Here is a 27,905-nt window from a genome sequence, read left to right as displayed (position 1 = left end):
CTCTTTTGGAATTGCCCCCTGCCTATTTCCTTTTAATTTTCGAATTACAGTGTCATCCTGGGTATCTAAATGTACCCCAATCAAAGTTTCTTCCACAGGGTTTAATAATTCTAATCCCGTGCTGATTGGGTTTTGTGATACCAGATCAGTGGTGGCACTATTATGTATCTGCGCGTGTGCTTGTAATAAGGGAAGATCAGGCACGGTTTTATCAGGACTACGTGCCGCAGCAATGTTGCCTATCGATGATCTCTTGGCAAAAGCTAGATCTTGGGATACCCTTCTCTCCATTAGTACTATCCCTTGATCTATCAGGCTATTGGTGCGTACAATGAAATCATCTAATGTACCCGTCAGCTTATTCCCTGCGGTAACAACCTTACTTCTAGTTTCCCGCATATTCATATTAACAACAAACAATATATACAGCAGGATAATCCTGTCTAATGTTGAATTAACTAAAATAACCTATATTTCCAATGACACTAAATCGGGATCACATTTAACATGTATATAACTTATATATTTAAAATGACAAAATATCAGTAGGGCTGTAGGGCAATATTAGCGTGGATCCCTAAACAATATATCCCATACGATATTTAGGATAATGTGTTTCAAATACAGGCCTTACTTCCTAGGCCGTCCCGTGCCTCTTTGTGCCTCTGAGGGCCTCAGAGGGCCCGCCCTTTGCCCGGGCTTAGCCCGGCGCAGTCCCGCGTGCGGTCCCCGCGTGGCGGTGGTTAGGCTAGTTTTTAAGCGCCTCCAGGCGCGAGAGCAGAGTCGGCGGGTTCCGGTTCCTGTCCGGCGCTAGGGCTATTGGGAAAGGTAGTCCCCTCCACACAGCGGCCGCGTATTGAATGGCGGCAGCGGGAGGGAGACAACACTCGTTTCACTGATGGCCAGGTAGGATGCGGCGTCAGGGATTACTCAGCCCTCCAGGACACGGTTTTCAGAAAAGTCACCCGCTTTGCCAGTAGTTAGGCCAGTTTTTAAGCGCCTCCAGGCGCGAGAGCAGAGTCGGCGGGTTCCGGTTCCTGTCCGGCGCTAGGGCTATTGGAAAAGGTAGTCCCCTCCACACAGCGGCCGCGTATTGAATGGCGGCAGCGGGAGGGAGACAACACTCGTTTCACTGATGGCCAGGTAGGATGCGGCATCAGGGATCACTCAGCCCTCCAGGACACGGTTTTCAGAAAAGTCACCCGCTTTGCCAGTAGTTAGGCCAGTTTTTAAGCGCCTCCAGGCGCGAGAGCAGAGTCGGCGGGTTCCGGTTCCTGTCCGGCGCTAGGGCTATTGGGAAAGGTAGTCCCCTCCACACAGCGGCCGCGTATTGAATGGCGGCAGCGGGAGGGAGACAACACTCGTTTCAGCCCTCCAGGACACGGTTTTCAGAAAAGTCACCCGCTTTGCCAGTAGTTAGGCCAGTTTTTAAGCGCCTCCAGGCGCGAGAGCAGAGTCGGCGGGTTCCGGTTCCTGTCCGGCGCTAGGGCTATTGGGAAAGGTAGTCCCCTCCACACAGCGGCTGCGTATTGAATGGCGGCAGCGGGAGGGAGACAACACTCGTTTCACTGATGGCCAGGTAGGATGCGGCGTCAGGGATCACTCAGCCCTCCAGGACACGGTTTTCAGAAAAGTCACCCGCTTTGCCAGTAGTTAGGCCAGTTTTTAAGCGCCTCCAGGCGCGAGAGCAGAGTCGGTGGGTTCCGGTTCCTGTCCGGCGCTAGGGCTATTGGGAAAGGTAGTCCCCTCCACACAGCGGCCGCGTATTGAATGGCGGCAGCGGGAGGGAGACAACACTCGTTTCACTGATGGCCAGGTAGGATGCGGCGTCAGGGATCACTCAGCCCTCCAGGACACGGTTTTCAGAAAAGTCACCTCTCACCATGGAATCACAAGCTACTAAAACACCACTTACACTGAGGTCCTCTCACTCTGCCATCTGTCGCCTTCACACTCGCACACCCCTCTCACTACTCACACGGCTCTCATCCTGCACACTCCCACTAATCACCCTGCATCCACCACCTCTGTCCCTGTACTTGCACTGCTGACCCTGCACTGTCACACCACTCACTGTACACCGTGACAGCACTCACCCTGTATTCAAACACCTCTTACCCTGCACAGTCACACCTCTCAACCTACACACTCAAGCACCACTCACTCTGCACTCGAACATCTCTCACCCTGTACACCCATGCAATTATCCACTGCTCACTCTGCAGTCATCCACTACTCACCCTGCACCACTGCTTACCCTGCATTAATTCTCCACTCACCCTGAACTCTCACACTGCTCACCTTGAACTCACAAACAGTTCAATCTGAATTCATGGTACATAGTCTTCGGGAGCCAAGCAGAAATAACTACAGTGTTTATTTCGTGAAGTACAAGAGAATAAATAAGGAGCCCACACGCAGCCTGTCCTCATGCATCAGACACCCAACGATGACTGAGCAACTGATGCGGGACAGAAGCGCGGACCATAAAGCAGCAATTTAAAAGTAAACATAGCAACCAGAATGCATTTACTTTTGACAAGGGAGCTCACTCCGCAAAGAAGGAGCTCACTCACAACAAGTTCTTAAAGGTACTGCACACGCCATACATTACTGCAATGTCTTATGGTACAGCAACTCACTAACTTCTGACCCTGCACTCACAAATCACCCGTACCTTTTACTCTGCATTCAAACTACCCCCCGCCCCCACAAACACACACACTGCTAAACCTGCACACTCACCCATCACTAACATTGCTCACCCTTCACTCAAATAACTCTTACCTGGCACTCATGCACTGCTCATCCTGCTCACACATTCTGTTCATACTACACATAGTCACTGCATGCACACACAAATCCTTACACCTCTCAGCCTGCACTCGCACCGTTAACCCTGCACTGACGCTGCGCACGTAGCACTCACACTGCACTCACTTTCCTCAAACACCTCACGCCATGCAGACATACACCGTGATTACACACTCCAGTCTATCGGAAACAGCCCGCTTGTTACATCTGAGGGTGAGGTAAGCCGATGCTGCAGAGACTTGGAGTCTGTCCTGAGCATACCATCCATCAGAAACCTCGAGCCAGTACAAGCAGAACAGTGTTCTGCCGCTGCAGCATCATGAGAACATAATTCTCAACAGTGAGTTCAGCTGAGTGAGGCTTTCCTTTTTAAATACCGCTCCTTCATATTCCTTAGAGTGCTATTGCTCCATACCCTGCTGGTGCCACAGCCGAGCGGCTAGTAAGCCTGTCCTCAACTTGCCTAAGCCCCAAAACCATAGCAGTAACAGATGCAGAATTTGCGCATGCTCACACAGACTGTTTAGGCTGCCAAAAGGACCATGTGACGAGTCCAGCTGTCATTCACTCTCACCCCCAGAGGTCTGCCTTGCTCTCAACTGTTGCTGCACGCTCTCCACATCATGCGTGACAGCAGCAGAGGGACTGCCTGGCTCCCAATTGGCTGCCACCGCCCAATTCCAGCTTAGTGCTTGTTTTGTGTCTGACTCACGTTAAGCCAGTCACAAGAAAGGTCCAGGTGGAGCACAGCCAAGACTGTGTGCACACCACAGAGGCACGTTCAGACTCCACAGCCAATCAGCACTTCAAAATTGTGTGCCGTGTGCTAGGATTGGTTGGGGTTCTACTAGTGTGCCAAAATCACACCCAGCGAGTCATTCTCACTCCCAGACGACTCTCATAATCTGTCTATCCATGTGATTGATTGGCTTATTGGATGTACTGAAATAACCAACTAGGTCTGTGTAAGTATCAACTAGCATGCACAGATGGACATGCACTCACTTCAGTGCCTCTTCTAGTCATGGGAAATCAACAGTTGTGCAGCAAGTATTAGTGCAGCATGATGGAGAGTTTAACCCCTTGCACACCACTGCATCATTACTTTGGAATGTGGCAGCCATGTTAGGTGAGGCAAACCCTCCACCATCCAATTGAAGTGCGATATGAGTACTTTTTTAGAGGAAGCACATAACTCCTTATCTAAATGAAATCATAGTCTCAGGGTAGCCAACATTAGCAAGCTCCTCTCTCAATACTCCTTTTGAAAGCTTTTCTGTTTATCACATCAGGTCTAGCTACAGCTGTGCTGCCAAGTCGGACCTAAAAATGATTAAGAATGGAAAGAAAAAAGTACAGACCTGCGTTTTTTGTTAGTTGGATAAACATATGTGATCAGAAAAATGCTGTCACTTGCAATGTAGGTAAGCCAATAGCTCATTTACAATGCCAGTAGCTCAAACTCTCACAAATGCGAGACCTATTGCATTGTAAATGCTTGTTTTTATTTTTGTTAATAATTATTTTTATTACATGGGAGGGTGACGAGACAGTAAAAACCATGAATAGACCGGACTTAAAAAACTCCAAAATAAATGTTATTTGGTTTGCTATTTCTTCTGCAGAAGTGCAAGTGCAACAATGCCACCCGGAGCCTACTGATATAATTGAAAGATGGAAGTTATCAGACCTATAAAAAACAAACACAAGCTAGATTTTGTTAATTTATGCTAATGAATGTGTAATATTCTATGTTAGTTTTCCTTTAAAGAATGTTGATTGTTGCTTGGTTATGGGAGAATGTACGGGGGGCATTCATGATTGTGGAACGGTTGAAACTGGACCCATCGTCTCTTACTTGTAACTACAAATAAATCCGCTTGAACTAATATTGTTTCCTGAAAGCAATTACTACATTTATTTGGCGACAATCGTAGTTACAAGCCAACTCAGGGTGCAAAAACAAACGGATGAAGATTGGTGATTATCAAGACAGAAGCGCGTCGTTTTGCTGTCTTCAATGAACCAGAAAAGTCTTCATTGCATCAAGTCAGATCCTCTGTACGGTAGGGCGTACCCCTGCAACTGCCTTCTTCAAACTGATCACTAACCTTCAGTAAATATCTTGGGAGGTAAAATTACAAAATGTTCCACACCTAGAATTATGAGGATGGTGTCGAAATTACTTCAATATCAGTTTGAGGTCATGCACATATCTGGTGGAAAGAATGGTAGGCCAGATTTCTTTTCTCGATTCCCCTCAAAAGATTCTCAAGATGATGATGTTCTGTTTGCCGATCTCATTGATGAGGATTGTGAAGATTGTTTTGTGGCAGGTGTAGACATTCCAGAATTAAAGTTTTGTTCCGAAGATGAATGGAGGTTGGCTTTTGCCAATGATTCTATTCTTCAAGAAGTTTGCAAATTTGTTAGTTCTGGTTGGCCTAGAGAAAAAGTATTATCATCTTCTCTCCAACCTTTCGCTAAAATTGAAGATGAATTGTCTGTGGAAGATGATATACTTCTTCGCAATGACAAACTTATTCCTCCGCATTTGTTCAGGAGAGGGATTATTGTTAGAGCCCATGAAGGACACTTAGGATCCTCGTTTACGAAGCGTCGCATCCGGGACACATTTTGGTGGCCGGGTATGGACTCTGAGGTCGATGAGTTTGTAAAAGATTGTTGTATATGCAAGTCATCTGATAAGTCTCTCAAGACTTCAGTTCCTCCACTCATGCCAGTTGAGTGCCCTGATCGTCCTTGGGAAAAGGTCGGAATAGACAGTATGGGACCATATATGTCCTTGTTTGGTAATTACAGGTTTATATTGGTATTGATTGACTATGCATCTAAATGGCCTGAATACAAGTTGGTTAGGGAAGCAGATAGTAGTAGCATCATCGATTTAATTATTTTTTTTAATTATTATTTTTTTTTTTGACGGAGGTTTGGTCTAGAGAAGGTTTACCTGCTACTCTCGTTTCGGACAACGGTAAACAATTTGTTTCCAGGGATTTTGAATTATTTTTGTCATCATCTGGTGTAAAACATTTGAAAAGTTCTCTTTATTATCCTCAGGGTAATGGACTGGTGGAAAGAATGAATCGAGTTTTTGGGGATTGTGTTAAGTGGGCTAAATCTGGCAATCATGATGTTGTAAAAGCACTCAGTAGTATGGTATGGTTTTATAGAACGACACCACATTCGTCAACAAAAGTATCTCCATTTGAGCTGATGAGGGGTAGGAAACCTAATACTTCGTTCTGCCCCGGGTGGATGTCAAAATGGATCAATACTGAACCAGAGGTACGGAAATTGATGTGTCTAGTTAAAGATAATGTATCTACTAGCCAAGCCAAGCAGAAAGCAAATTTTGAAAACAAAAGGGGATCAAAAAAGGTTATTTTAAATGTTGGAAAATTTGGATAAAATAAGAAAATCTGTCCATGTCAACAAAGGTGAAAGTAAATTTGGTCCTCTTGTTAAAGTTGTCAAAATTGTAGGTAATGCTGTACAAGTTGAGGGTGGTTGTTGGTGGAACATGAGCAAAGTGGCTAAAGTTCGTTGTCCAATTCAACAAATATCTTCAAAAGTTGACAATAAGTCATCTTCAAGTGTGGATAATGACATTCAAGTGTGTAGGAGAAGTTCTCGCACTATCATAAAACCTGAACGTATCAGGGATTGAATTTGTCTTTACTTAACATTGTTGTAATTATTTTTTTTATGTTTTTTTTTGGGTTTTTTTTGTGTTTCTCAAGAAAGGGAGGTAATGTAATATTCTATGTTAGTTTTCCTTTAAAGAATGTTGATTGTTACTTAGTTACGGGAGAATGTACGGGGGGCATTCATGATTGGGGAACAGTTGAAACTGGACCTATCGTCTCTTACTTGTAACTACAAATAAATCCGCTTGAACTAATCTTGTTTCCTGAAAGCAATTACTACAGAATGTTAACATGGAAGTTGACTAACCTTACATATCAGTCACAGGGAAATGGAAAAAAGTGCATTTTCTTTGACTTTGTGGCAACCAGTAACCCTGCTCTTTTTCTGGCAGCTATAATTAATGAAGTCCATCTCCATGTTTTAGCAATTATGCATTAGACTATAACTCCTAACAGCAACTTTCTATAGGCACACATTTAACACAGGTTGTTTGATGTACATGCGGTGTAACATACATATGCGCCTGTCAGAAGCTATGATGAGTGGTACAAGGAGAAGTCTCATACACTTAACTGAGCAGTAGAGTCCTTTTCATGTTCTTGTTCAATGTGTCAGGTCTGCGTGAAACCCAAAGCTCTTTACCCAGACCTAAAAAGAATCAAAGCCTCTGTCTGTTGAAATAAGTATGATAAAGCAATCTGTAAGAGTCACATTCTCTTGTAGAAACGTTATATGTACAGCTTTAGCATATGCAATTAATGTGTTATGAGCCACTTACACATTTTCTTTTCCATTGATAGTTGCTGCGTATTAAAATTGATTTAAAGTCAAAATGGGGGAATATACAGCATTTGCCCTTGCGATCACTGGCTACGATACCACCTCCGCCACCTGGACAGAAATCGAATAAAGGTGCTTCAAAACCAGGGGTAAGGAAGTCACATTGACTTGAACTGTATTTTGGTTAAAAGCTGTTTAAGCAAATACGATTTGCTTATATGAGGCATCCAAATCTACTTTATCTTCCATGCTTACATCTGTTAAGGCAGGTCTTTTCCGTGTGCTAGAATAGAGCACTTCACTTTTACAACGAGATCTTGAGGAAAGTGAGGCAAGGAAGCAGTTTCAAGTAAAAACAAAAGAGGTAATTAGGTTTTAATAGTACACTGTCACCGAAAAAATAATGAGATGCACATTTACAAAAAACCTGTACATTGGTTGATAGTAGTCACTGTTCGTTGCTAGAACCTTGTCTTAATTCATTGTAGCTCGGATTAATTTGTGCCAATGTTTTCTGTGTAAAAATGTAAAATCTTGACATCACGTACAATCAGAAAAGATAAAAAAAACTACAGAATTGAATGCTACTCAAAGAAAATCCCAATGATTCGGTAGCATTGGATTAAACATTTTCATTTGTTGCTTATGTTGTTACCTGCATAAAGTCAGTATGGGGCTTCCACACTTCAGATCCCATTCACCCTTCCTTTGCTGAATGCACGTAGATTCACGTTTGTATCTTCACAATGGTGTGCATCCCTCCTTTTGCTTTCTATTAGGGTTTCTGCTCTATGAATATAAATACATATTCAACTGAAATAAATATAAATCAAAAGTGCCCCTTTAGAGCAAAGTCATTATCCATCTTGTGAACATTGTTGTGCTCCTCACTTTTATGAGATAGAAAAGCCAAAACAGTACGATTGATCTTCTTATAGGCTGCTAAAATCTGGAACATTTTACTGATGGAAGATTGATTCATATCGACCCGTCTATCTTCTGAAGGGTATCTGTTTGAATACTGATCTATTTTCTTCACAATCAATGTTCAATCGGTAATGTGGATGGCATTCTAAGACAAGCTTCCTGTACTTTATTTGAAATGTTCGCTCCTGATCAACTAATTCCTCTGGACACACAGACTGTACATCTGCATCAAACTCATACAGAGCCACTGTGCATTTCCTTCACCTACCCAGTGCTAGTGCCCTAGGGGACAATCATAGTTGCCAACATTCTGTGACAAAAAGCAGGTAGGATTCTTCAGATTTAAAATCAGTGCCAAGTTAGATTATTATAATAGCGTCTTGGTATTAAATCTTTTTTTCGACCCAACTTCCAGAAGTTCAAAATCAGGCAGGAAGCCCAGTAGTTTCTGAAGTACGTTACAGCAATGCTAAACCTATTTTGAAGTCTTTCCATTAGCTTGCTATTCTTTAACTATTATTTTCTAGGTGCTCTGTATAGTTCATCGTGTCCTCTATGTAAACTCTCTCCACTGTATGTCCAAATGGATTTTGAAATGTAGTCCAGCCAGACAACTTCTTTCCTCTTTGTTGGAAATTGGGTAACTGATTGAGGAAGATGAAACCCTACTCCAGTAGCAACCACAATTCTTGTCAGGGTGAAACAAAGGCCACACCAAATTAACCTGTGCTTAACCTTTTGGTAGCTTTGCACAAAAGCAGTCAGGGGTCACTTAGAGGGAATGTGTAAAGTATTTATGCAGCACATCAAATAGTAATAAAGTGAAAACACAACAAAAGAAAAATCCCACACTAATTTATAGAACTAGAGTAAAATGGAATAAATTATTGAGACCAAAATGACAAATATCCAATCAGTAGTACCAGAGAGATGCAAGTTTAAAGATTTATATAAAAATAGTGCCTAGTAGCACAAAGCACTGACTGAGGTTATCTGGTTACGCCGGACCGGGGTACAACTTTAGGCTGACAGCGATGGAGTGCGGGCCGTATACAGGGACCAAGCTGGGCCATCTTAAAAAAGTACCTTAAATCATTGTTGCGAGCGGTGAGAGATCCGATGCATCATGCAACGGTGGTTTAGAGGAGCTGCGGATGGCGATGTGAGGTCCTGCGTTGAGGATGAGTCGCGCAGGAGCAGTTCTAATGAAGCCATTGGCCAGGCTTTTGATGCGGAGTCCGGCATCGCCAAGGATAATGTCGACAGCGGCTTGCAATATAAAGTCCTGCACCAGGAATGCGTCACACAGCGGCAGCTCCGAGAGGCTGCGATGCGAGTTCCTGCATTCGTGATGTACTGCACAGCAGCGGTTCTAATGCAGGGCTGAAAGGCGATGTGTTGTGCTGCGTAGGATCTGCCCCAAAGACCACAGTTGGCCTGGACGAGCACCTGGTGGTCCTGGAGTCAAGATGCAGGTCCAGTTATTTTTACTCGGGCAGCATAGCAGCAGAGTAGCAGTCCTTCTTGCAACAAAGTGTCAAAGCAGTTGTCTTGAGTCTTCCAGAGGTGTACTGAAGAGTTGGATCTGAGGATTCAATATTTCTACTTCGTGCCAGCTTTGAAGTAGGATCAGGTTCTGTAGGTTTACACCCTTTTCCTGCCTCCTTGCCCTTGCCCCAGCTTGTCTAGGGGCACAAAGGACTAGTATCAAACCCTTTGTGAGTGTGGTGAGGAAGAGTCTGTGTGATGTGCAAGTGTGGTGGTTGACAGATCCGCCCCCCCATCAAATCCGAGATGGCCCATCTTGCCAACACCCATTCCCTCTTTGTCAACTGCTAGCTACACCTAGTCTTGTGACCCAAGACACATGCTGCAGGCACCAAATGGTTGGGACAAAAAAATGCAAACTTTCTAAAAGTGGCATTTTCAGAGTTGTTACTTAAAATTCAACTTACCACTTAAGAGGATTTTAAATTACAATTCTATAGACACCAAACTCTATATTCCCCCTTTCTCCCAATTGAAAGTTATCACTTATTAAATGTAATAAGGTAACCAAATGTTATCCTATGTGAGAGGCAGGCCTCGCAGGAGTGAATAACGAAGTTAAGAGCTTTTCACTACCACAACATGAAAAACTTAAAAGTACATGCCCACCTTTTTAAATACACTGCACCCTGCCCTATGGGCTGTTTAGGGCCTACCCTAAATATCGTATGTAATAAAAATGAAAGTTTAGACCTTGCAAAAGGTTTACTTTGCAAGGTGGAAAGGTCAGTTTAAAACTGCACACACAGGCAGCAATGGCAGGCTTGGAATATGTTTACAAGGTCTACTTAAGCGGGTGGCACAATCAGTGCTGCAGGGCCACTACCAGCATTTAACTTACAGGTCCTGGGTTCAGGTAGTACAATGTACTAGGGACTTATGAGTAAATTAAATGTGCCAATTGGGTGGAAGCCAATGTTACCATGCTTTAGAGAGGGAGCCCAAGCACCTTAGCACAGGTTTGCAGTTGTAAAGTGTGCGAAGTCCTATGGTCAGCAAAAATAGGAAGATGGAAAGCAAAACGTTATGGGAAAACCACATTCAGGATGTCCAGTCCACCAGTCTTCTTTGTGACTTTGTATACCCTGCTTGCATGAAGGCCGTCTGGGTAGCCAGGCCTTCCTGCTTTAGTCCACCACTGCTTGGAATACCCTGCCAAATCATTTGCAAGTTATGTGAAATAATCTGGAATAATCTGGAATTTAGGAGAGTACTGAAAGCCTTTTTATTTTCTATCTATCTAATATCTGATGCACCTCAGCTTATTAATTCTTACCATTATAAACAATGGGGTATTCCCAAATGGTCCCTGCACCTGGGTATCGGTTATTATAAAGAAACAATGGTCCTGGACCAGTTATTCAAAGAAGAGTTAGTTTAGCAGAATTATCAATTTATTTGAGTTTACATTAATCAGCTCACAAACGTCTATAAACCGTGAAAATAATTAAAACAAACAAATGTGCAGAAAAACCATTAGGTATTATTAGTCATTTAAAGGAACAATCACTAGAGGGTCAAGAAGGTAGGAGAATGTTCTTGGGAACGTGTAAGAAAGAGTGCTCAAGCGTATATAAAGGAGTCAAGAGGGCTCAAAGTGTGTAGAAAAGTAAAGGGCATATATTTACAAGACTGTACAGAACTGATATCCAATAAGCAGTTAGATGCAACCTGGCCACATGCAAATTATTCATCTGAATTATATTTTCTAAAGTTGTAAGGAGAGTTTCCTTAAGGCTGTAATCAGGGGTAACAGTGGAACAGGGGTAACAGTGGAGCACCGAAAGTCCACTTAGCCCCAATCAAATCCGTCCTTAACATCGCTGCCAGGCTCATTATGGACTGCAAGCGTACTGAACACATTTCCCCCGCTCTCAAAACCCTCAAATGGCTTCCCATTGAAGTTAGATCCATATACAAGACTGCTTGCATTACTCACAAAGCCCTCCATCTAAACACCCCTCAGTACCTCTCTGATGAACTCCACAAAGCTGGCTGCTCTAGAGCATTAAGGAGCATGAACGCTCTTGTCCTAGTCCCGCCACTGTTAAACAAGAAATCTACTCAATCACGTTCCTTCTCCGGAAATGCACCTACCACATGGAATTATTTTCCAATACTACTGTCTCTCTCCCTTTGATTTCTCTCACTGTTTTTGCCCTTGCACTCGTACTATTTTCCTACCCATCATCCTCCACTGTTTCCTCCAACCCTGACTCCCCTCCTCCTCCCCATCCACCTCACCCTCTGAATCCACTTAGGATTGGATGTTTACCCATTTAATTCCTTTTTTTCCTCCTCCTGTCTTTTCCATATTGTTTTTTATGTCCCCATGGCTTGTATTTTTCCTTATTGTCCAAATGTTCAATGCAATCTTGCCTGCCTAGACCCTTGTAAAGCACTCTGATACCCTCTGGTCCAGCCAGCGCTATATAAAACCTTTTAAATAAATAAATAAGTAATGGGGAAGGGGAAATTGGTCCAGGTGCGGTGGGGGTTTGCGTCGACGTTTCGATCTGGCTTATCGGCAACCGAGGGACTTTAATACCTCAGCCATGCGGATCTTCCTCAGGACAAGGGGACAGGTGAAGTGACCCTCATCAATCTTGCAATGCTCTATTGGAGTCCAAAACCTGTTTACACCAATGCCCGTAAAGTGGCAAGGGCCAACTAAGGACAAATCCCGTTATTCAGTAGATAGAAACCATGACGGTGATGCCCAGACCATCCATGGAACGTTATTCAGGCCCGTATGCGTGGCAAGAGTTGGCTGAATGAATCAGGGAATCCGGGGCACTGCGTAATTTTACGACTGGAGACGATCTACTCGACGTCCTTACTCCATCGCTGTTGTCAATTAGAAACTCCTAGAGCTGCTGTAATGCATGGTTTTCAAAGCACACTGTGACTTTCGGGGCCTCGTTGTTAATTTGTCCATCTTCTGGAACTAGCTTTTACCTTCTTCGCTAGAGCTTGCAGCTGCCCTAAAACTGAAGGATGACCATGTTGAATATGTAGGCCTTAGTGTTTCTGAAAAAGCTGTAGTTTAAAGTTAAAGTTTGTAGATTTATATAGCACTGCTTATCACCCGGGAGGGTATCCAGGCGCTGTCCATGAGCACGGGGTGATTAAGTGATTTACCCAAAATCACAGGATGTTGCGCCTATGCCAAGAAATGAACACAGGTTCCAAGCTCCTGAGTCGGCAGCTCTGGCCGCTGCACCACATCCTTTCCCAGTGGTATACCTCCAAATACAGAATGATCGGCAAGAAAGTTCAAGCTCGAAGTAACTTTTGACTAAGTATCCCCCAAGCCTTCTGGGTGGCTATCCAGCCTTTATGGCTAGATAATTGTACAAACAAGACTAGAAAATTGGTTTTGAGGGTGGGTTAGTCACAGATATGTACGCATAGTAGAAAATAAAGCCAGAAGGTCTGAGCCTTTAAGTACAACAAAGTTCAGGAAACCTTCAGCATCTTTTCAACCCTCCCATTCAAGCATGCTCTTCTTGCTTGTATGTATTGTAGAAGAGATCTAAATCCCTGCACTTAAGCCAGCATCTGCTGGAAATCCCAGAATCTTTAAAAAATGTGGAATGGTCATTAGTGTTCTGCCTGTAAATAGGCCCATGCATACTTCATGTGTAAGTTTACCTTTGTGCATAGTCTCCCTTCAGCTCCTTACACGCAGGGAAGGAAACCCCATCCGTCATCCTATATGTCAGTGCGATAACTGTCCACAAAGAACCCCGCTAGCAGTATCTGCCAAACATTTCACAATAAAACTAGAGGAAGATTCTAGTAAAACACTAAAAAGCGAATCCCAAATACCACACATACCCAAAAACACGGCCCAGTCTACATAAGAAAAGGGCAGCATATAAGACTACAATGTAAGCAGCCGAAGGGGAGTTTTCTCAGTGAGTGACAGTAGTTGCTGGAACTTGGCTGAGGAAGCTGCAGGTGAGGACTTTGCTAAAGGCTGTTCTAGAAGCAGGAGCAGAGATGCAGGACAGGACTCCAGTGGGAGCGTGACCCGATCTATGGGGGAACAGCCTTTACCACGCATTTTTTAGCACACATTTTTTTACTTTGAATATGCATTTACAACGCATGCCAATATCACGCATTTAAGGTAAGTTGGGAGGGGGTGGGTTGGGGGATCTCCCACCACAAATACATTGTTTTTAAATCTAATAACAATGCGTGGTTTGGGCATGCATTGTAAATGCATATTCGCAGTAAAAACATGTGTGCTAAAAATGCATGGCAAAGGCATGCGATGTATTTACCTGCGTTGTACCATCGTACAACCGATCTATGCAGACTAGGGGAACACTTGTTAACAAAATGACCCTAGTAACTGGGTCCTCCAGGACACATCTGGTGGAAGCAGGGAGAAAGTATGTAAAGAAAAAGGTGTTGGAGTACCGCTTTTGTTGTGAAGAACACGCTGAGGGAACTCTTGAGCAAGGTGGCTTTGTGGCTGAGTCATTATTAGGGATCCTGGAGGAGTTCTATGGAATATCTGCGCATTGGGCCGATGGGATTTCAGTAAACGAGGGTAATAAGTTGATATCGGTGTTAAAAGCATCTGGCAAAGTTGTCTGGAATAATGGATGATATTTAGCACCATCTGTACTGATGTTTACAGTGCCTGTGGCATCACTGGCCCCACAGTAAGATCTACGATGCCCTCTAGTGTGAAGTAACACGGGATGAGCCTTCAAACGCTATACAGATTGAATCTATTGGCCACCTTTTACAGAAGAGTTGAGGCAATGAGTATGCTGTACATGTGGTGGATAGATTGTGTAGGTCACCTGAGGTACAGGCTACAGAGAAGGACCTTGCACTGTTCATAAGCAAAGTGCTGTGAACATTGTTTTCATGGCAATTCTAAATAACTTAAAATATGATCAGAATGCTGTTTTTGAATACCTGGATGAGAAAGCCATATATTGCACCTTCCATGCCAATCACAAGCCTCTGGCTAGTTAGAAAGATTTTATCCGGACTATTAGCTGAAGATGTAGCAAGCTGTTAATGCAGAATGGGTGGCTTTGGATGAATTGCTAGAGATTGGGCTCAGAGAGCTAAGGAAGAAAGGAGGAGGAGAGAAGTGAAATAACAATGAGACCGATACCAGTCTTTGGCATGTGCGAGACAGTGTAATGGTAAATTCTGACAACTACACCCTAGCATGGCCAATAGGAGGTGAATGGGAAAGGACAATGTGAAATATGCAAAAAATGACATAATCTGAATGATGTACATATTCTGTGACTAGGATTAAAGGAAAAAATGCATCTTGGACAGCTGAAAGCAGGGAGAAGAGAGCATTGTGGAAAGGGAGTGAGAATAAAAAACACCCATAGATCTCGATCTGCCTGAAGGTGTTGATCTTTTGCATAGACAATGACCAAAATAGCCTTTCCTCACAACTGTCCTGACCTTGATCGAGGCAGACCAGTTGTTTCTGCAAATCAACAAGATGCTGTGGCTGACAAACTCATTGTTCAATTCAATAATACTAACAGAGTTAATGTGAAAGGTATTACTCCCCAATACCCTGCTGTTGCTCCCCAAATTTGTTGAGAAATGAGCATAGCAAAAGTTGAGGAAAGAGTGAATCCCTATAATGGGTGTAGAAATTCCATAATACATCTGTTACTAGGGCAATGATTACATACTAAATTGACATTATGATGTTCGAGAGCAGGGAGGGGATAGCTGAAAGTGGAGCCGGGCTGTGTAGCAAAGGTTGTTGCTGTGTTCACTTGATGTAAGAGGAGTATTTCCGTTTGGATTATTGTTATCTGCACATAGTTCCTGGGAACAGTGGAGGAGAACTATTTCAAGCATAGCAATACTTCTCCACCTAATCGTATTGCTAGACATCGGGCATGAAAATTAACCATATTCGATCTATGCTGTTTTGCAATGAATGGGACAAACCACTGAAGTTGTTTTTGTTTTTTACACTTCTGAACACAATCGGGTCAGAAATCGAAATAACTGCTCTGCAGAGCAGAAGAGAGAGGAAAGAATGAATTTGGAATGCCATCGACTTTGGTGACACCCTGCTTAACTTCTTTGGCATTGCAGGTATCTGCAGTCATAGGAAAAGGCTTGTTTAGTACGACCTGACTTCTGTGAAGAGACATGTTGATGCATCAATTGGTAGTTTAAGCCTTTCATGAAACATCAACAGGCGCAGAACAGGGTACACTGACCCGAGAGCAGCAACAGGCGCAGAGGGTGTTGAATGGGTCTATTGTTACCTTAGCAACGCATGCTTTGCGGTGTGGAATAGCAGGGGGTGGTGGAACCTACACATGAACTATGTTACCATTGCGTTTTTATCCTTCTTGGCCGTCCTTGCTGCCATCGTACAGATTCAAGTGTGACTTTGAAAGCCAGCATTAAGCTTCAATGATGATATGATATGGCCTGGAATGGATCTGGAAAATTCTATTGAGTGGCTAAATCTCTGCAGATCCGACACCTCTTAACAAGTCTTTGTAAGCAGTGGATATGATTCTGATCTTTGTTGCCAAGAATGGCAAAAGGTGGACCTGCATTCATCCTAATATCACCAGCAGTGTATACCTCAGTATGTTACAAGAGCAGCTGTAACCATGCCATCTCTCTAGTGCCATAGTTCGTCTCAAACACCCTGATATGAGGATTGGTTCCCACTGCTAATGGTGCAAATGCTGGGGAAACCTGTGACCAGGATGAGGGTCAGCTGGATCATCTGAATATGTTTCAGAGTCTGATATTCGATAGAAGGTCTAACAGCAAAATTGTATTCTCACTATGAATTTACCTGTAGGTTAGTCTAGTGCATGATACTATTGAAAATATTCTGCTACACAGAACTGCCCTATTTGCAAGCCACAATAGGCCATGCACTTTATCATGTGGACTGTATTACCTTACTCTACCTCTGTGTGCTTGAGCTGTCTCTGGATATAGGGGTGTTAATTATGTACCCCTGATGTTAACAATACCATGGTCCTCTTAACTCTAGGGGTCCAATAATGCCGGGAATTCTAGTGTTAACCCTGAGAATCACTTCAGTACTGAGGAACTACTGGAGGAATCAATAGTTCTGGCTCCGATCCCCTATGTAATATCTCTTCTCCCCTGGAAATATCAGGTGCTTTGAGCATCCAAAATCTCCAGGTAAAACATGAGAGGTCTTCACTAAATTTGCGCACCTCATATTTCTCCATGAAGTCAGTAAAATCGGCATAGATACTGGCCCTGTCAGAAGTTATGAGCTTCGCTTGTTGAGTGCTTGAATGAACTATAAACAGTCAAAATACCGCTTGCATTTCATGTAGTGTGAAAAAATGGATGCATGAGCCCAGTGGCTTAGAATTATTTGGTCATTCTTCTATTGCTCCATTTATTGCACAAGTCTTAAAGCTGTATTATATGCATTGTACTTTATTGGCTTAGTCTTTCCCTTTTAAACAAAGTACAGAAAATAGGAAAGCAAATGGCCATTTTAATTTGGAGCCAGAAAACACATACATATTGATTGTGTAGGAGGTTTGGCCTGCTAGAAAGAAATCAAAGTTGAAGAACTTTGCGAGTGTATCACCTTGGCCATGTGTCTATTTCTAACTATTGTCTTACTTGAATACATAGTTAATACATTGGTTACCTATTTATGTGTAGGCTTTTATCTGTGAATTAATGTGCTGCAAACGTAGTTCCTCAACAAATGTTTGTTGAAATTAAGCTTTCATTATTGCCCACTTTTTCCTAGTAGCCTGTATCATGGAAGTCTTTGGCGCTGACTGTTGCTCTTGGAGGGGCTTTGATGGCTGGCATGAAATACATGAAAAAGGAAAAAGAGGAAAGTATGTACAAATATCTTACTGTTGTGAATGTATGACTTTCTAAAATTCACTCGCATTGTGTTTTTTTTGTTTTTTTTTTATTCCTGTGGAATTGCAATTTTGGGAAAAAAATATTTTAATTCAAACGTGTCATAAGTGGTCCTAAAATATATGGTGGTGATTGAACATATCCCAAGGCACTTGTGTTCATTAACATGATATTATTTCCTTGAATCTTCTCATTCAACTTGCAACACCATCTATCATAGACACAACCTTTATCTTAGTGAATATATTCCCTTAAGACGTTCTTCGAGTTTTTGTTGCCTTTACTAGCATCCATCTGTGAATTTATATTTTTTGCAAGTAGTTTAAATGAGAAACCCCACACCTAGTCAAGATCAGAAGTGTAACAAGCATTTGCAATGCAATAGGTCTCGCATGTATGAGAGTTAGAGCTGTTGGCGTTGTAAATGTTTTTTACTTATGTGTTTTGGAGTGGAGTAAATGTATGTGGTGTGTAGTGAAATTATGTGCTATGATGTGCAGTGGAATTATGTGGATAGTAGTTATGTGGTATTTAGTGTATAGGAATTATGTGTAGTGGGATTGTGTGGTATGCAGAGTAATTTTGTGGTATGGTATTGTGTTGTGGAGTGTTGTGTAGTGGAGTTTAATTATGTGGTGTGCTGTTGAAGTTTGTGGTGTGATTTGGAATTATGTGGTGTGGATGGTATGTTTGTGATGTGTTATGTAATTATGTTGTTGATTTGTATTATGTGGTTTCTTGTTGAATTACGTGGTATGTAATGGAAACATAATGAGTTGATTTGTGTGGCATGGAACTGTGTGGGGTTGAGTGAAATGATGTTGATTGGGATTATGTGGAATGATGTGGAGTGTATTTATGTGGATTGATGCTATATGGTATAGATTGGTTTTATGTAGGGTGTTTTATGTGGTAGTGAGAAGAGTGCTATTATGTGGAGTTGGATTAAGTTATGCTGAGTGGTACTATGTGTAGTGTAGTTATACTTGTTGTTGCCAATTGTATTTGTAGTAATGAAATTTAGATTTAGGCACCCTCCTGTGCATCGAATAAGGACATTTCAGGGCTCTGCAGTAGTATCAACACTCCAAGTTCAGGAGTCAAGAAACAGACATATTTGAACTGTCCTACCTGCGATGTGTAAACTGTACATGGTCTGTGTAGGAGAAGAAAACCATGAGCGACTGTCACTGCTTGAGAAAGAAGGTATCGCTGTTCAGGTTGTTTGTTATGATAAATGACCATGTTAATTTCCATGCTCTCGTGTAGTCACGGCTGTGAAACAAAACTGTGGGCATGCAGACTCGTAAAGCCATGGACACAACTATTTCTCGGTGGCAGAGTTGCTGAACTACACTACTGTCTCTGCCACACTAAAACAAGGTGGGGGAGGCACAGATGTAAAATGGCTGTATGCCATGGAATGGTGGATCCAATGTTTAATTTGAGCCGGTCGTTGCCAGGGGTGGGGGGAGGTGGGGTCACCGGCACTGGGAACCGGAGCAAGATAAAGAAAAACAAATAAAGCGAAAAGAGGGAGGTAGACAAAGAAGGAAACTCGTCATAAAGGGAGAAAGCAAAGACCTGAACTTGTGAGTTAAAGGGACAGGGAAAGTATGGTGGATTAAAGAGGCCTGAGGACCACCAGCCTTGGTATTCAGCGTGCAACGTTTATTGCAGTGGCCGCGGGCTTCTGTGCAGAGCTTCCGGAACGGTACTTTCCGATTTGCAAATTAAGCACTAGGTGGCACCTTGTACTAGACCAGGATGTTCATCAAACAGCACTCTGCGTGATAATACTGTTGAGCTTATGTAAATTATGCTAGAGGCTGAACTACAATGCCCAGCATGCAACATGTCCTTGGTGTAAAAGCCAGGAATAGAGACAGTGTCACGTGGCTAGAGATCAGACAGCTGCTATGGTGAAGAAGGGATGGCAGGAGTTCAGCAGAAGCGAGACATTCTCTCTGGCTATCCTGCCCTAGCCCCCTTTGAGAGCTATACAGGGGTTCCTATTTTGATAACACAGGGGTGTACCTGGATCCTACCTGTGCTGTAGATAGTGGCAGACGGTTTTCTGAGCAGGATCCTCTCCCTCAGCAGGTTACTGCCATGGGTGAAGTACAGGAAGTATCCCTGCCCTGGGCTCAGGCCAGCAGCCAATGGGGTCGGAAGGGAGGAGTTGCTTGCACCCATGTCTATGTCCCCTGGCAGGACGATGCACAGTGCCACCAGGCTGAGGAACAACAAAAGAAGCATGGCAGGTGAGTGCGCACACAGCCCGGGTTCCATCTGCACTGGGACTGAAGGGTCACTCGAGGACAGTGGCTAAGCATGAAGGCCATGCCCCCGATGCTGCAGCGTAGGCCCGGTGGAAGCATGAGTTAGCTTCCTAAATAAAACTAGCATAGGGAGTGCGATACGTATGACTTGCTGAGAGCAGAGCCTGCATATAACTGCAGAGCTCGCCAATGCTGAGTTACCGTTTGAGCAGAGAAATAACGATTCCCATTTGAATGCATCTGCCGCCTTCTTCCTAAATTGTCCTTTGTTAATGCACCTAAAATGCAAATGGAATCTCACTCTGTCGGACATAAACCCCTTTGTGCTGTTAAAGATATAATTGCGCATGACTTGCGGCCACCATATTACATTGGGGGAATATTCATTACAAATCATAGTTGTAGAGATTTTCTCAACACATCGGCAGCACATGGAAATTAATGTAAATAGTTGTGGTCACGATTCTCTTTGCATGGTGGGGGGGCGGAAACAGGCAACATAGCAAATGTAATGAGAGAAGAACATGATTTACAGCCCATCTGCAGCCCGAGTGCTCTGGCCAAATGCTCACAATAAAACACGAGAAGGCAAGGGAACAAAAAAAAGTCCCTAGAGGAACACATAATTACTGAAAGCGGAAGCAGTCTGTACTTGGCTGGTGTTCCATGGTATGAAAGCGGAAACACAAAGGAGGAAAAGAGGAAGGATTGCCCAGTAGCAAGCAAGGATTTCTGAAGGACACTTTCATTGAGAAATAAAAGGCAATGACAAGCAATGGGCAGAGTTTAACTCCACACACCATATACAACAGGTCGCTAAGCGACAGCGCAAGCGCTGTCTAGGCTCAATCTAAAAAGGTGTACAGTCAAGTGCACAGCCTGGTTTAAGAACATTTTCAGTAGGTATTACATTACTCAGTCTCCCATGTTATCTGTTCTGATCTGTACCCAGTTGTCACAAAATGAATTAGGAGTATACCATATAGACAATTTCCGCTACGTGTTGCAGCTATATTTATTTAATGTGTTACTGTACTCAGTAAGGGCCCCCAAAGTGTACACTGTCCTGTTTTGAGAGCCTTTGTAATGAAAGTAGACTCCTAAAAAGGTAGCTGGAGTAGGAGCCCCCTTTAAAAAATACACACCATTGACAGGAATTAAATGATGCTCAGTTTAATCTTGTATGTAGGATCACAGTAAAGTTATTAGCATCACTTCATAAAGGCACTTTTTATTATAAGGTTTCCAGGCCATGACCCTGACCGTTTTGAATATAAGTTGTAGAATACTGCTGTGTGTGTTGCTTTGCAACCATTTACCCATTTCTCTTCTACTCCTCTCTGCTCTTTTGTTGCCTATTGCGTCCCCACCAGTTCTCCAATGTACTGGCAACCCCTCCTCATTCCTGTGTAGTTTTTAGTATCAAAAACCAAAGGAAATGATGGACGGAGTGTTGAACATTGCAAGCACTCACCCCAGTCAACTGATCTGGGTTTAATCCATCACCGTTCTTTAGCCCACTCTGCCACCCCAGTTCAGACATGGCCATTTGCAAATCAGTCTGACCCTGTGCCTCATGGGAACAGTCCAGCCCGAACTGCCAAGCCATGTCTTCCCTGGACCGGAAACAAGCTTACTAGGACCCACATCATTTGGTTTTTGCTTTGTTTGCCATAAGTTGGCAGGGTATGCTCAGACGTGAGTCCCTTGCTCACTTTGCCACTGGATTCAAGCAAGCCTGGCTGAAGACGGCTGAAATGCCAGAAACCGGTCCTAGGAAGCTTGTTTCCAGTCCAGGGAAGACATGGCTTGGCAGTTCGGGCTGGACTGTTCCCATGAGGCACAGGGTCAGACTGATTTGCATATGGCCATGTCTGAACTGGGGTGGCAGAGTGGGCTAAAGAACGTTGATGTATTAAACCCAGATCAGTTGACTGGGGGTGAGTGCTTGCAATGTTCAACACTCCGTCCATCATTTCCTTTGGTTTTTGCTTTGTTTGCCACAAGTTGGCAGGGTATGCTCAGACGTGAGTCCCTTGCTCACTTTGCCGCTGGATTCAAGCAAGCCTGGCTGAAGACGGCTGAAATGCCAGAAACCAGTCCTAGGAAGCTTGTTTCCGGTCCAGGGAAGACATGGCTTGGCAGTTCGGGCTGGACTGTTCCCATGAGGCACAGGGTCAGACTGATTTGCATATGGCCATGTTTGAACTGGGGTGGCAGAGTGGGCTAAAGAACGGTGATGGATTAAACCCAGATCAGTTGACTGGGGGTGAGTGCTTGCAATGTTCAACACTCCGTCCATCATTTCCTTTGGTTTTTGCTTAGTTTTTAGTATCCACACCCTACCCACTATGCGTGTTGCTTTCCTCCTCCACTTACTCTGTTGCTCTCCCACTCCTCGCCACGATTGGATTGTTTTTCATCCTCTTCTACCAGTTCCTCCATTGATCTGCCATAGTTCCCTGCTCTTCCATTGTTCACTTTCTATTTCTTTTTGGTTATTTTTTCTTCCATAAAAATGACATATATATAATATATTATACGCAGACAGCAATTTTTTGCAGTGATCCAGCACTTGCACACAGCTACTCGCTCCTTCATTTTTGCACTACTGCACTTACTATTGAGTAATTAAAGATACAGTTACAAAATGGCCATATAGAACAGTAAAGTAAACTTACGAAAACTCAAGATATCTACTGGTAAATTATGACAAGTGCACATGCATTGTGACATTACAATGCAAACACGTGCACTGGAGGCTGTCTTGAAATACCTTTTCTTTCATAAAACCTGTTTCAAAATGGCTGTCCATGCTCATGCATTTGTAATGACGCGCTGATGACTATCTTGAAATTGATCCCATTAAGACGAAACATTCCAAGACTACCACCGGTGCACCCACATGCGACAATTCACATTTTTGTTATGTATGTTTGTTCTCTGTTTTATAAAACAATCATTCGGAAAGCCAATAGCTCAGCCCTTGCATTTCAAAGGGAAGGCATGTTGACTTGTCTAGCCAATACTTGTTTCTAACGCTTTTAGGTGGGTTCTGCAGTTTTGTTGTGGCTGAACTCGAATTACTACTCATTGACACAGATCTTTGCCTGGCACAAATCTTTGTCAGGGCTATTAGTGGAGACTAATTTATGAGCGATTTGATGCCTTTGATGCCCGTATGACTGTTATTAAGTCTGTTGTGCTGCGAGTCATGGAACAGACGGGGAAACATGAAACCTGTCTTGCCTGCTATGTGGACTCTGTAATAAAGTAATTTGGAGCGGGGCCAATACCAACTTGCTGGCAATCTGTTGCTGACTGATGCCTTGACACTGTAATGGTGACCGTGCTACGACGATATAAATTGAACACTGAATCTGCCAAGGGTGGTTCTTTAAGCACCTGATTAGGGCTTGTGCTCCTGATCGGTCTTTAACCAGCTACTCTTTGTCTTGGTCCAGGGGAGCTGACCTTCACATATAAAACTGGTGCACTGTGTCAATTAAAGCCTATAGCCCATTAGTGATACTTTGATGTTGTCCAGCTCCTGTGAAGATTTTGTCCTAATGGAGCCCTGTAGGTTTTTTTTGGTCGATCTTCTTCCTTTCTGTCAATTTAAGCTGGGACGAGACTTATTTATTTCATTCATCAGGCTCCCATCTTCCTGCATTGTGGAGGAGATACCCACTACCAGTGTGATATACAATTGTATGGGGATCTTGTTTCCGATTACTATATTATTAGTTAAATTATAATAGTTGGCCAGTGGAGTGTGGATCTTGATTAAATCGCAAGGAATTGGCTCAATTCTATATATTTTTTTACCATTGTTCTGCTAGTAAGCATTTTTATCAGCCAAAACTGCTGGTCCTACCAGTTGTTATTGTTCTGGTAATTTCCGTGTGTTTCATAGCTGGGGCCAATTTACGCATTCAAGGCTCCGTGTCCTGATAGCTCACTCAGTATCATATAACTGGGGTCCTCCCTCAGTCTGGGTAATTTCTCCAGCCCATCTTGTGCCATCTACTTTGTGCTTTGGGCCAGGTGTTCTGGTGCTCATAAATAAGTTGGTGCTTCACTCAAAAATAACACCTACTTTTTTTATTAAAGTTGATCGCATTAGCAAGTGTAAGTCTGCATTCTTTCTTTGCAAGTTCGTCACAATGGCAGAAAAAAACGATAAAATTCAGTACAAAAGAAACAAAGGTGATCCCTCACGGTAGGGCTCTCCCATCAAGACCAAAGCAGATATTAATAGTACAATGGACATAATTCTCAAAACATTAGCGGACATTCATGATCTAGCTAAGTCCACCAAACAGAATACGGAGGCAATGCAGTTAGAACTAACTGCTATTCGAGCGGACATGAATACAATTAACTCTAAAATAGCAGCCGCTGAACAAAGAATTAGTGATGTTGAGGATGTTTCCTTTAAGTCCTGCAAAGAGCTGAAATCACTTAAAGATCTGACAACCAGCCTTAAAAAACAAGCAGCCGAACTTGAAGATAGATATAGGAGGGGCAACATTCAAATTCTGGGTGTTCTGGAAGGTTCAGAGTATGCCGCAGGATCATGTATAGCTTTTCTGGAAGACTGGATACCTCAGTTCACTGGTTTAAAATTTTTAAATCCTTTAGAACTAGACCGGGCGCACAGAATTCCAACTATTACTCTGCCTCACGGAAAACAACCCGTCCTATCATCTGTCGACCATTGAGATTTCAACACACGGAAGCTATCCTCCACTATGCCTGCAAAAATCTACAGCTTATCTGGAACGGCACAAAATAATCTTCACGCAGGACTATTCTAAACCTACTGTGAATACTAGGAAGGGCTTCCTTATTCTACGCGACAAGCTGAGAGATAAAAATATTCCGTTTCCCTTTGTTGGCCCGACTAAATTCAGAATCATAGTTAATGGTCGTCATCATTATTTCGCGGTCCCTATGGACTTATCAAACTTTGTAGAAGGCCCACCCACTCAGGACATGGATTTTTCTCAGCCCTCTTCCAATAAGAGGAAGTCATAATATATACATGTCTCTATTTATCTCTGCTTCAATGTTCAGTGATCTCTGATGATCCATGATGGGTTACATGATGGGTTACTGTATTACATGTTCCAAGCATTACGAGTTTTGAAGTTAGCCCTTATGTACGCTGATGGTTCTCTTTAATATAGGGAGTGTCTACTCAGTCTAGTTCCCGATTTTTTTTTTTTTTTTTGCTGGTACCATATCATTTGTTTTGTCTTATACGATGTACTCTGGAAGTTTTTATCATGTTAAATATGGTATGATTCCGTTCGACAGTTTGATGCTCCTGCTGTCGCACCTCCTACATTTGAGGTTTGCAGTGGAGGGTGGGGAGGGAATGGGGGGGAGGGGATTCCCAGGACTTGTGGGAAGACATTGGGTGTGATGTGTTTTGTTTCTGGGGTATTCCCAGCTTTCCATTGTTTCTTTCTCGCTTGTCTTTCCTTGTGTTTTTTGCTCTTCACTTATTATGGTTTTGGAAGTATTACGGTTCTACTATACAAGAGTGCCTACGTGCTATTTTTCTCATTAATGCTGTTGATATATTTATTCTGCTCATTGCCAATACAAACCATCTGTCTGTACTTATTGTGTTTTAAGGAAAGGTTTTAGGGATTATGATGACACTCAATATTTTATGTATAGCGCATGTGTTTAGTACATCCTGTTTTCAACTAAACATGTGATGGCTCAATCCAGGTCATACAATATTGCAGAGGATCTCAACATAGTATCATTAAACATCAAAGGTCTTAATCACCCAATGAAACGCCGAAAAATCTTTGATTATTTAGCCAAAACTAAGGGGGACATCATATTGTTATAAGGAACAAATTTGTCAGGGGATGATGCTACTTTCGTTAAGCATAACTGGATTTCACAAGTTGCCTGTTCACCGGCAGATCATAAAAAGAAGGGGGTAATAACTTTGATAGCTAGAAAAGCCAATATTTACTGGAATCACAAACCCATGCAATGGTAGACTACTAATTACCCACTTAAAGAAAGGTGAAGATCTCATACATGTTGTGAATATATATGGCCCCAACATAGACGATCCAGATTTTTGGGAGGTTGTTTCGAATACTATAGAAAATCTTCCCCAGGATGACCTTATCATAGTTGGTGAAGACTTCAATATTCCGTTAGATCCAATAATAGATAGACAATCTACATGCAAATATCACCCCACAAAATCGCACACCATAGTTCGTAATATATGCTCTAAATTTAACCTCAAAGATACCTGGCGCCTTCAATACCCAGTTTCTAGAGATTACACTTTTTATCTGACCCACATAATTCATATACTCGAGTTGATTACATCCTTATTTCCGGTTCGGTCACACATCTAATTGATCACTCAGATATATTACCCAAGTTGGTGTCAGATCACTCGTGTATCAGTGTTAAATTGGCTGGCAGTCACAATGAACTTTCGCCAAAAAGATGGCGCTTTAATAACGATGTTTTATCACACCCTGAGGACAAAATGAAAATTGAAGTGGCTATTGCAGATTATCTCTAACATAATGACATTGTAGAAACTAATGGTAATACCCTTTGGGATGCACTAAAGGCCACCATCAGGGGGATAATTATTGAAATTAAAACAAAAATAAATAAAAACCTTAATTCTGAATTAGTTAAATTTGAACATGAAATTAAAACCCTGGTGTTCTCCCATGCCACTTCATTGGAAGATAATACGATCCTTATATAGTTCTAGAGGCACTCTTGTGGTCTGACACCCTGTGATGACCTTTGACTACCATTATTTTAACTGACTTTAGTGTGTTATTTTATCCTAGCCTGAATGTACGATGGCCTGCATATGCCTTGCTTCTCTTACAGGTTTATTTCTTGTAATCTTGCTGTCTTGCAGTGGGAGCAGTCACGGAGTAGGACAGCCTTGCCAAGAACAGAGCTTGTGGGATGTGCATTTGAAAGCGTGAGAGTTGTGAAATTTACTTTTTGGTTTTGAAGTGCAGTGTTGTGGGCAGTGATGCACACATGTGCTCGGTGTTGTACATTGAGAAATGGAGTATGTGAATCTATAAGCAGTTGTGCACAATTGTGCATTGTGTTGTACATTGATGAAAATTATGAGGTTCTTACTATTGACTTTGACATGGCCTCATTACATCCTTTTTCCTGACTTTGCCTTGCTTCAGCTTTTCTGCGTGCACAGCAGCGCTTGCAAGTTGTTTGGGTTATTCACATTCAAGGTCTTTTTGTTTTTGTGAGAGATTGTTTATGTACCCGGAAGGCTTTGTGAGCTTCATCAAGATAAAGGCTGAAACATGCAAGATTTGGAGAAGGGGACGTGAGAGCTCCTTCCTGCCATGGGAATGCTTGCTTGGAACCTGGCCAGTTCTGCTAAGATTCCTCTGGCCGGGGGGGGGGGGAGGCCTTTCCCGAACCTTCTAGTGTGCTTTGAGATCGTAAAACTGAGGGTTGTTGACTCAGAAACCGCAAGTTTGGAATCTGAGTGGGGGTGGACGCGTCTACCTCGGAGTGTGAGAGCCTGGTTGCTGACGCTCTCAATCACGGCTGTTTAACTTCCCCAGTCTGAGATGCAGTGTTTGCACCAGGTGATGTATTGAATTTTGGTTATTGCCATTGTGATGTTTGGCCAGTGGCTTTGATCATTTGATGTATTTTCTTTGTGATGTGTACAAGGTGCACCTCCAAAGTAATCATTTGATGTGTATATATATATATATCTTTCTGATCTCTTGCAGGACGCATTAGTATATTTGCTTGAGTCTTATTTCATATTATTTGCTGCTTGTTTATTCATCAGTATTATTCATGCATTATATTTACCAAGTGTGTTATTATTGCTTGCATATAAACATATATATCTCTTTGTGTATTTGAATCTTGTGCATTTTGCATCTGGGAAAGCCTTCCTGTTAGAGAGCATTT

General features: G+C 42.8%; 1 protein-coding gene across 1 annotated transcript in view; it reads left to right on the top strand.

Moving 5' to 3' along the window:
- SCO1 (synthesis of cytochrome C oxidase 1) overlaps nt 1-27,905 on the top strand; it is a 172,618-nt gene that overhangs the window by 13,590 nt on the left and 131,123 nt on the right. The window contains exons 2-3 of the mRNA XM_085616746.1: nt 7,287-7,415; nt 17,528-17,618. Coding sequence (XP_085472872.1) covers nt 7,287-7,415; nt 17,528-17,618 — 220 coding nt within the window. The remainder of the gene's footprint in view (nt 1-7,286; nt 7,416-17,527; nt 17,619-27,905) is intronic.

Source organism: Triturus cristatus, chromosome 7 (genome assembly GCF_964204655.1).
Source record: "Triturus cristatus chromosome 7, aTriCri1.1, whole genome shotgun sequence".
Lineage (NCBI taxonomy): Eukaryota > Metazoa > Chordata > Amphibia > Caudata > Salamandridae > Triturus > Triturus cristatus.
The sequence above is the reverse complement of the archived record's forward strand: the minus strand, read 5'-3'. Positions and strand labels throughout refer to the sequence as shown.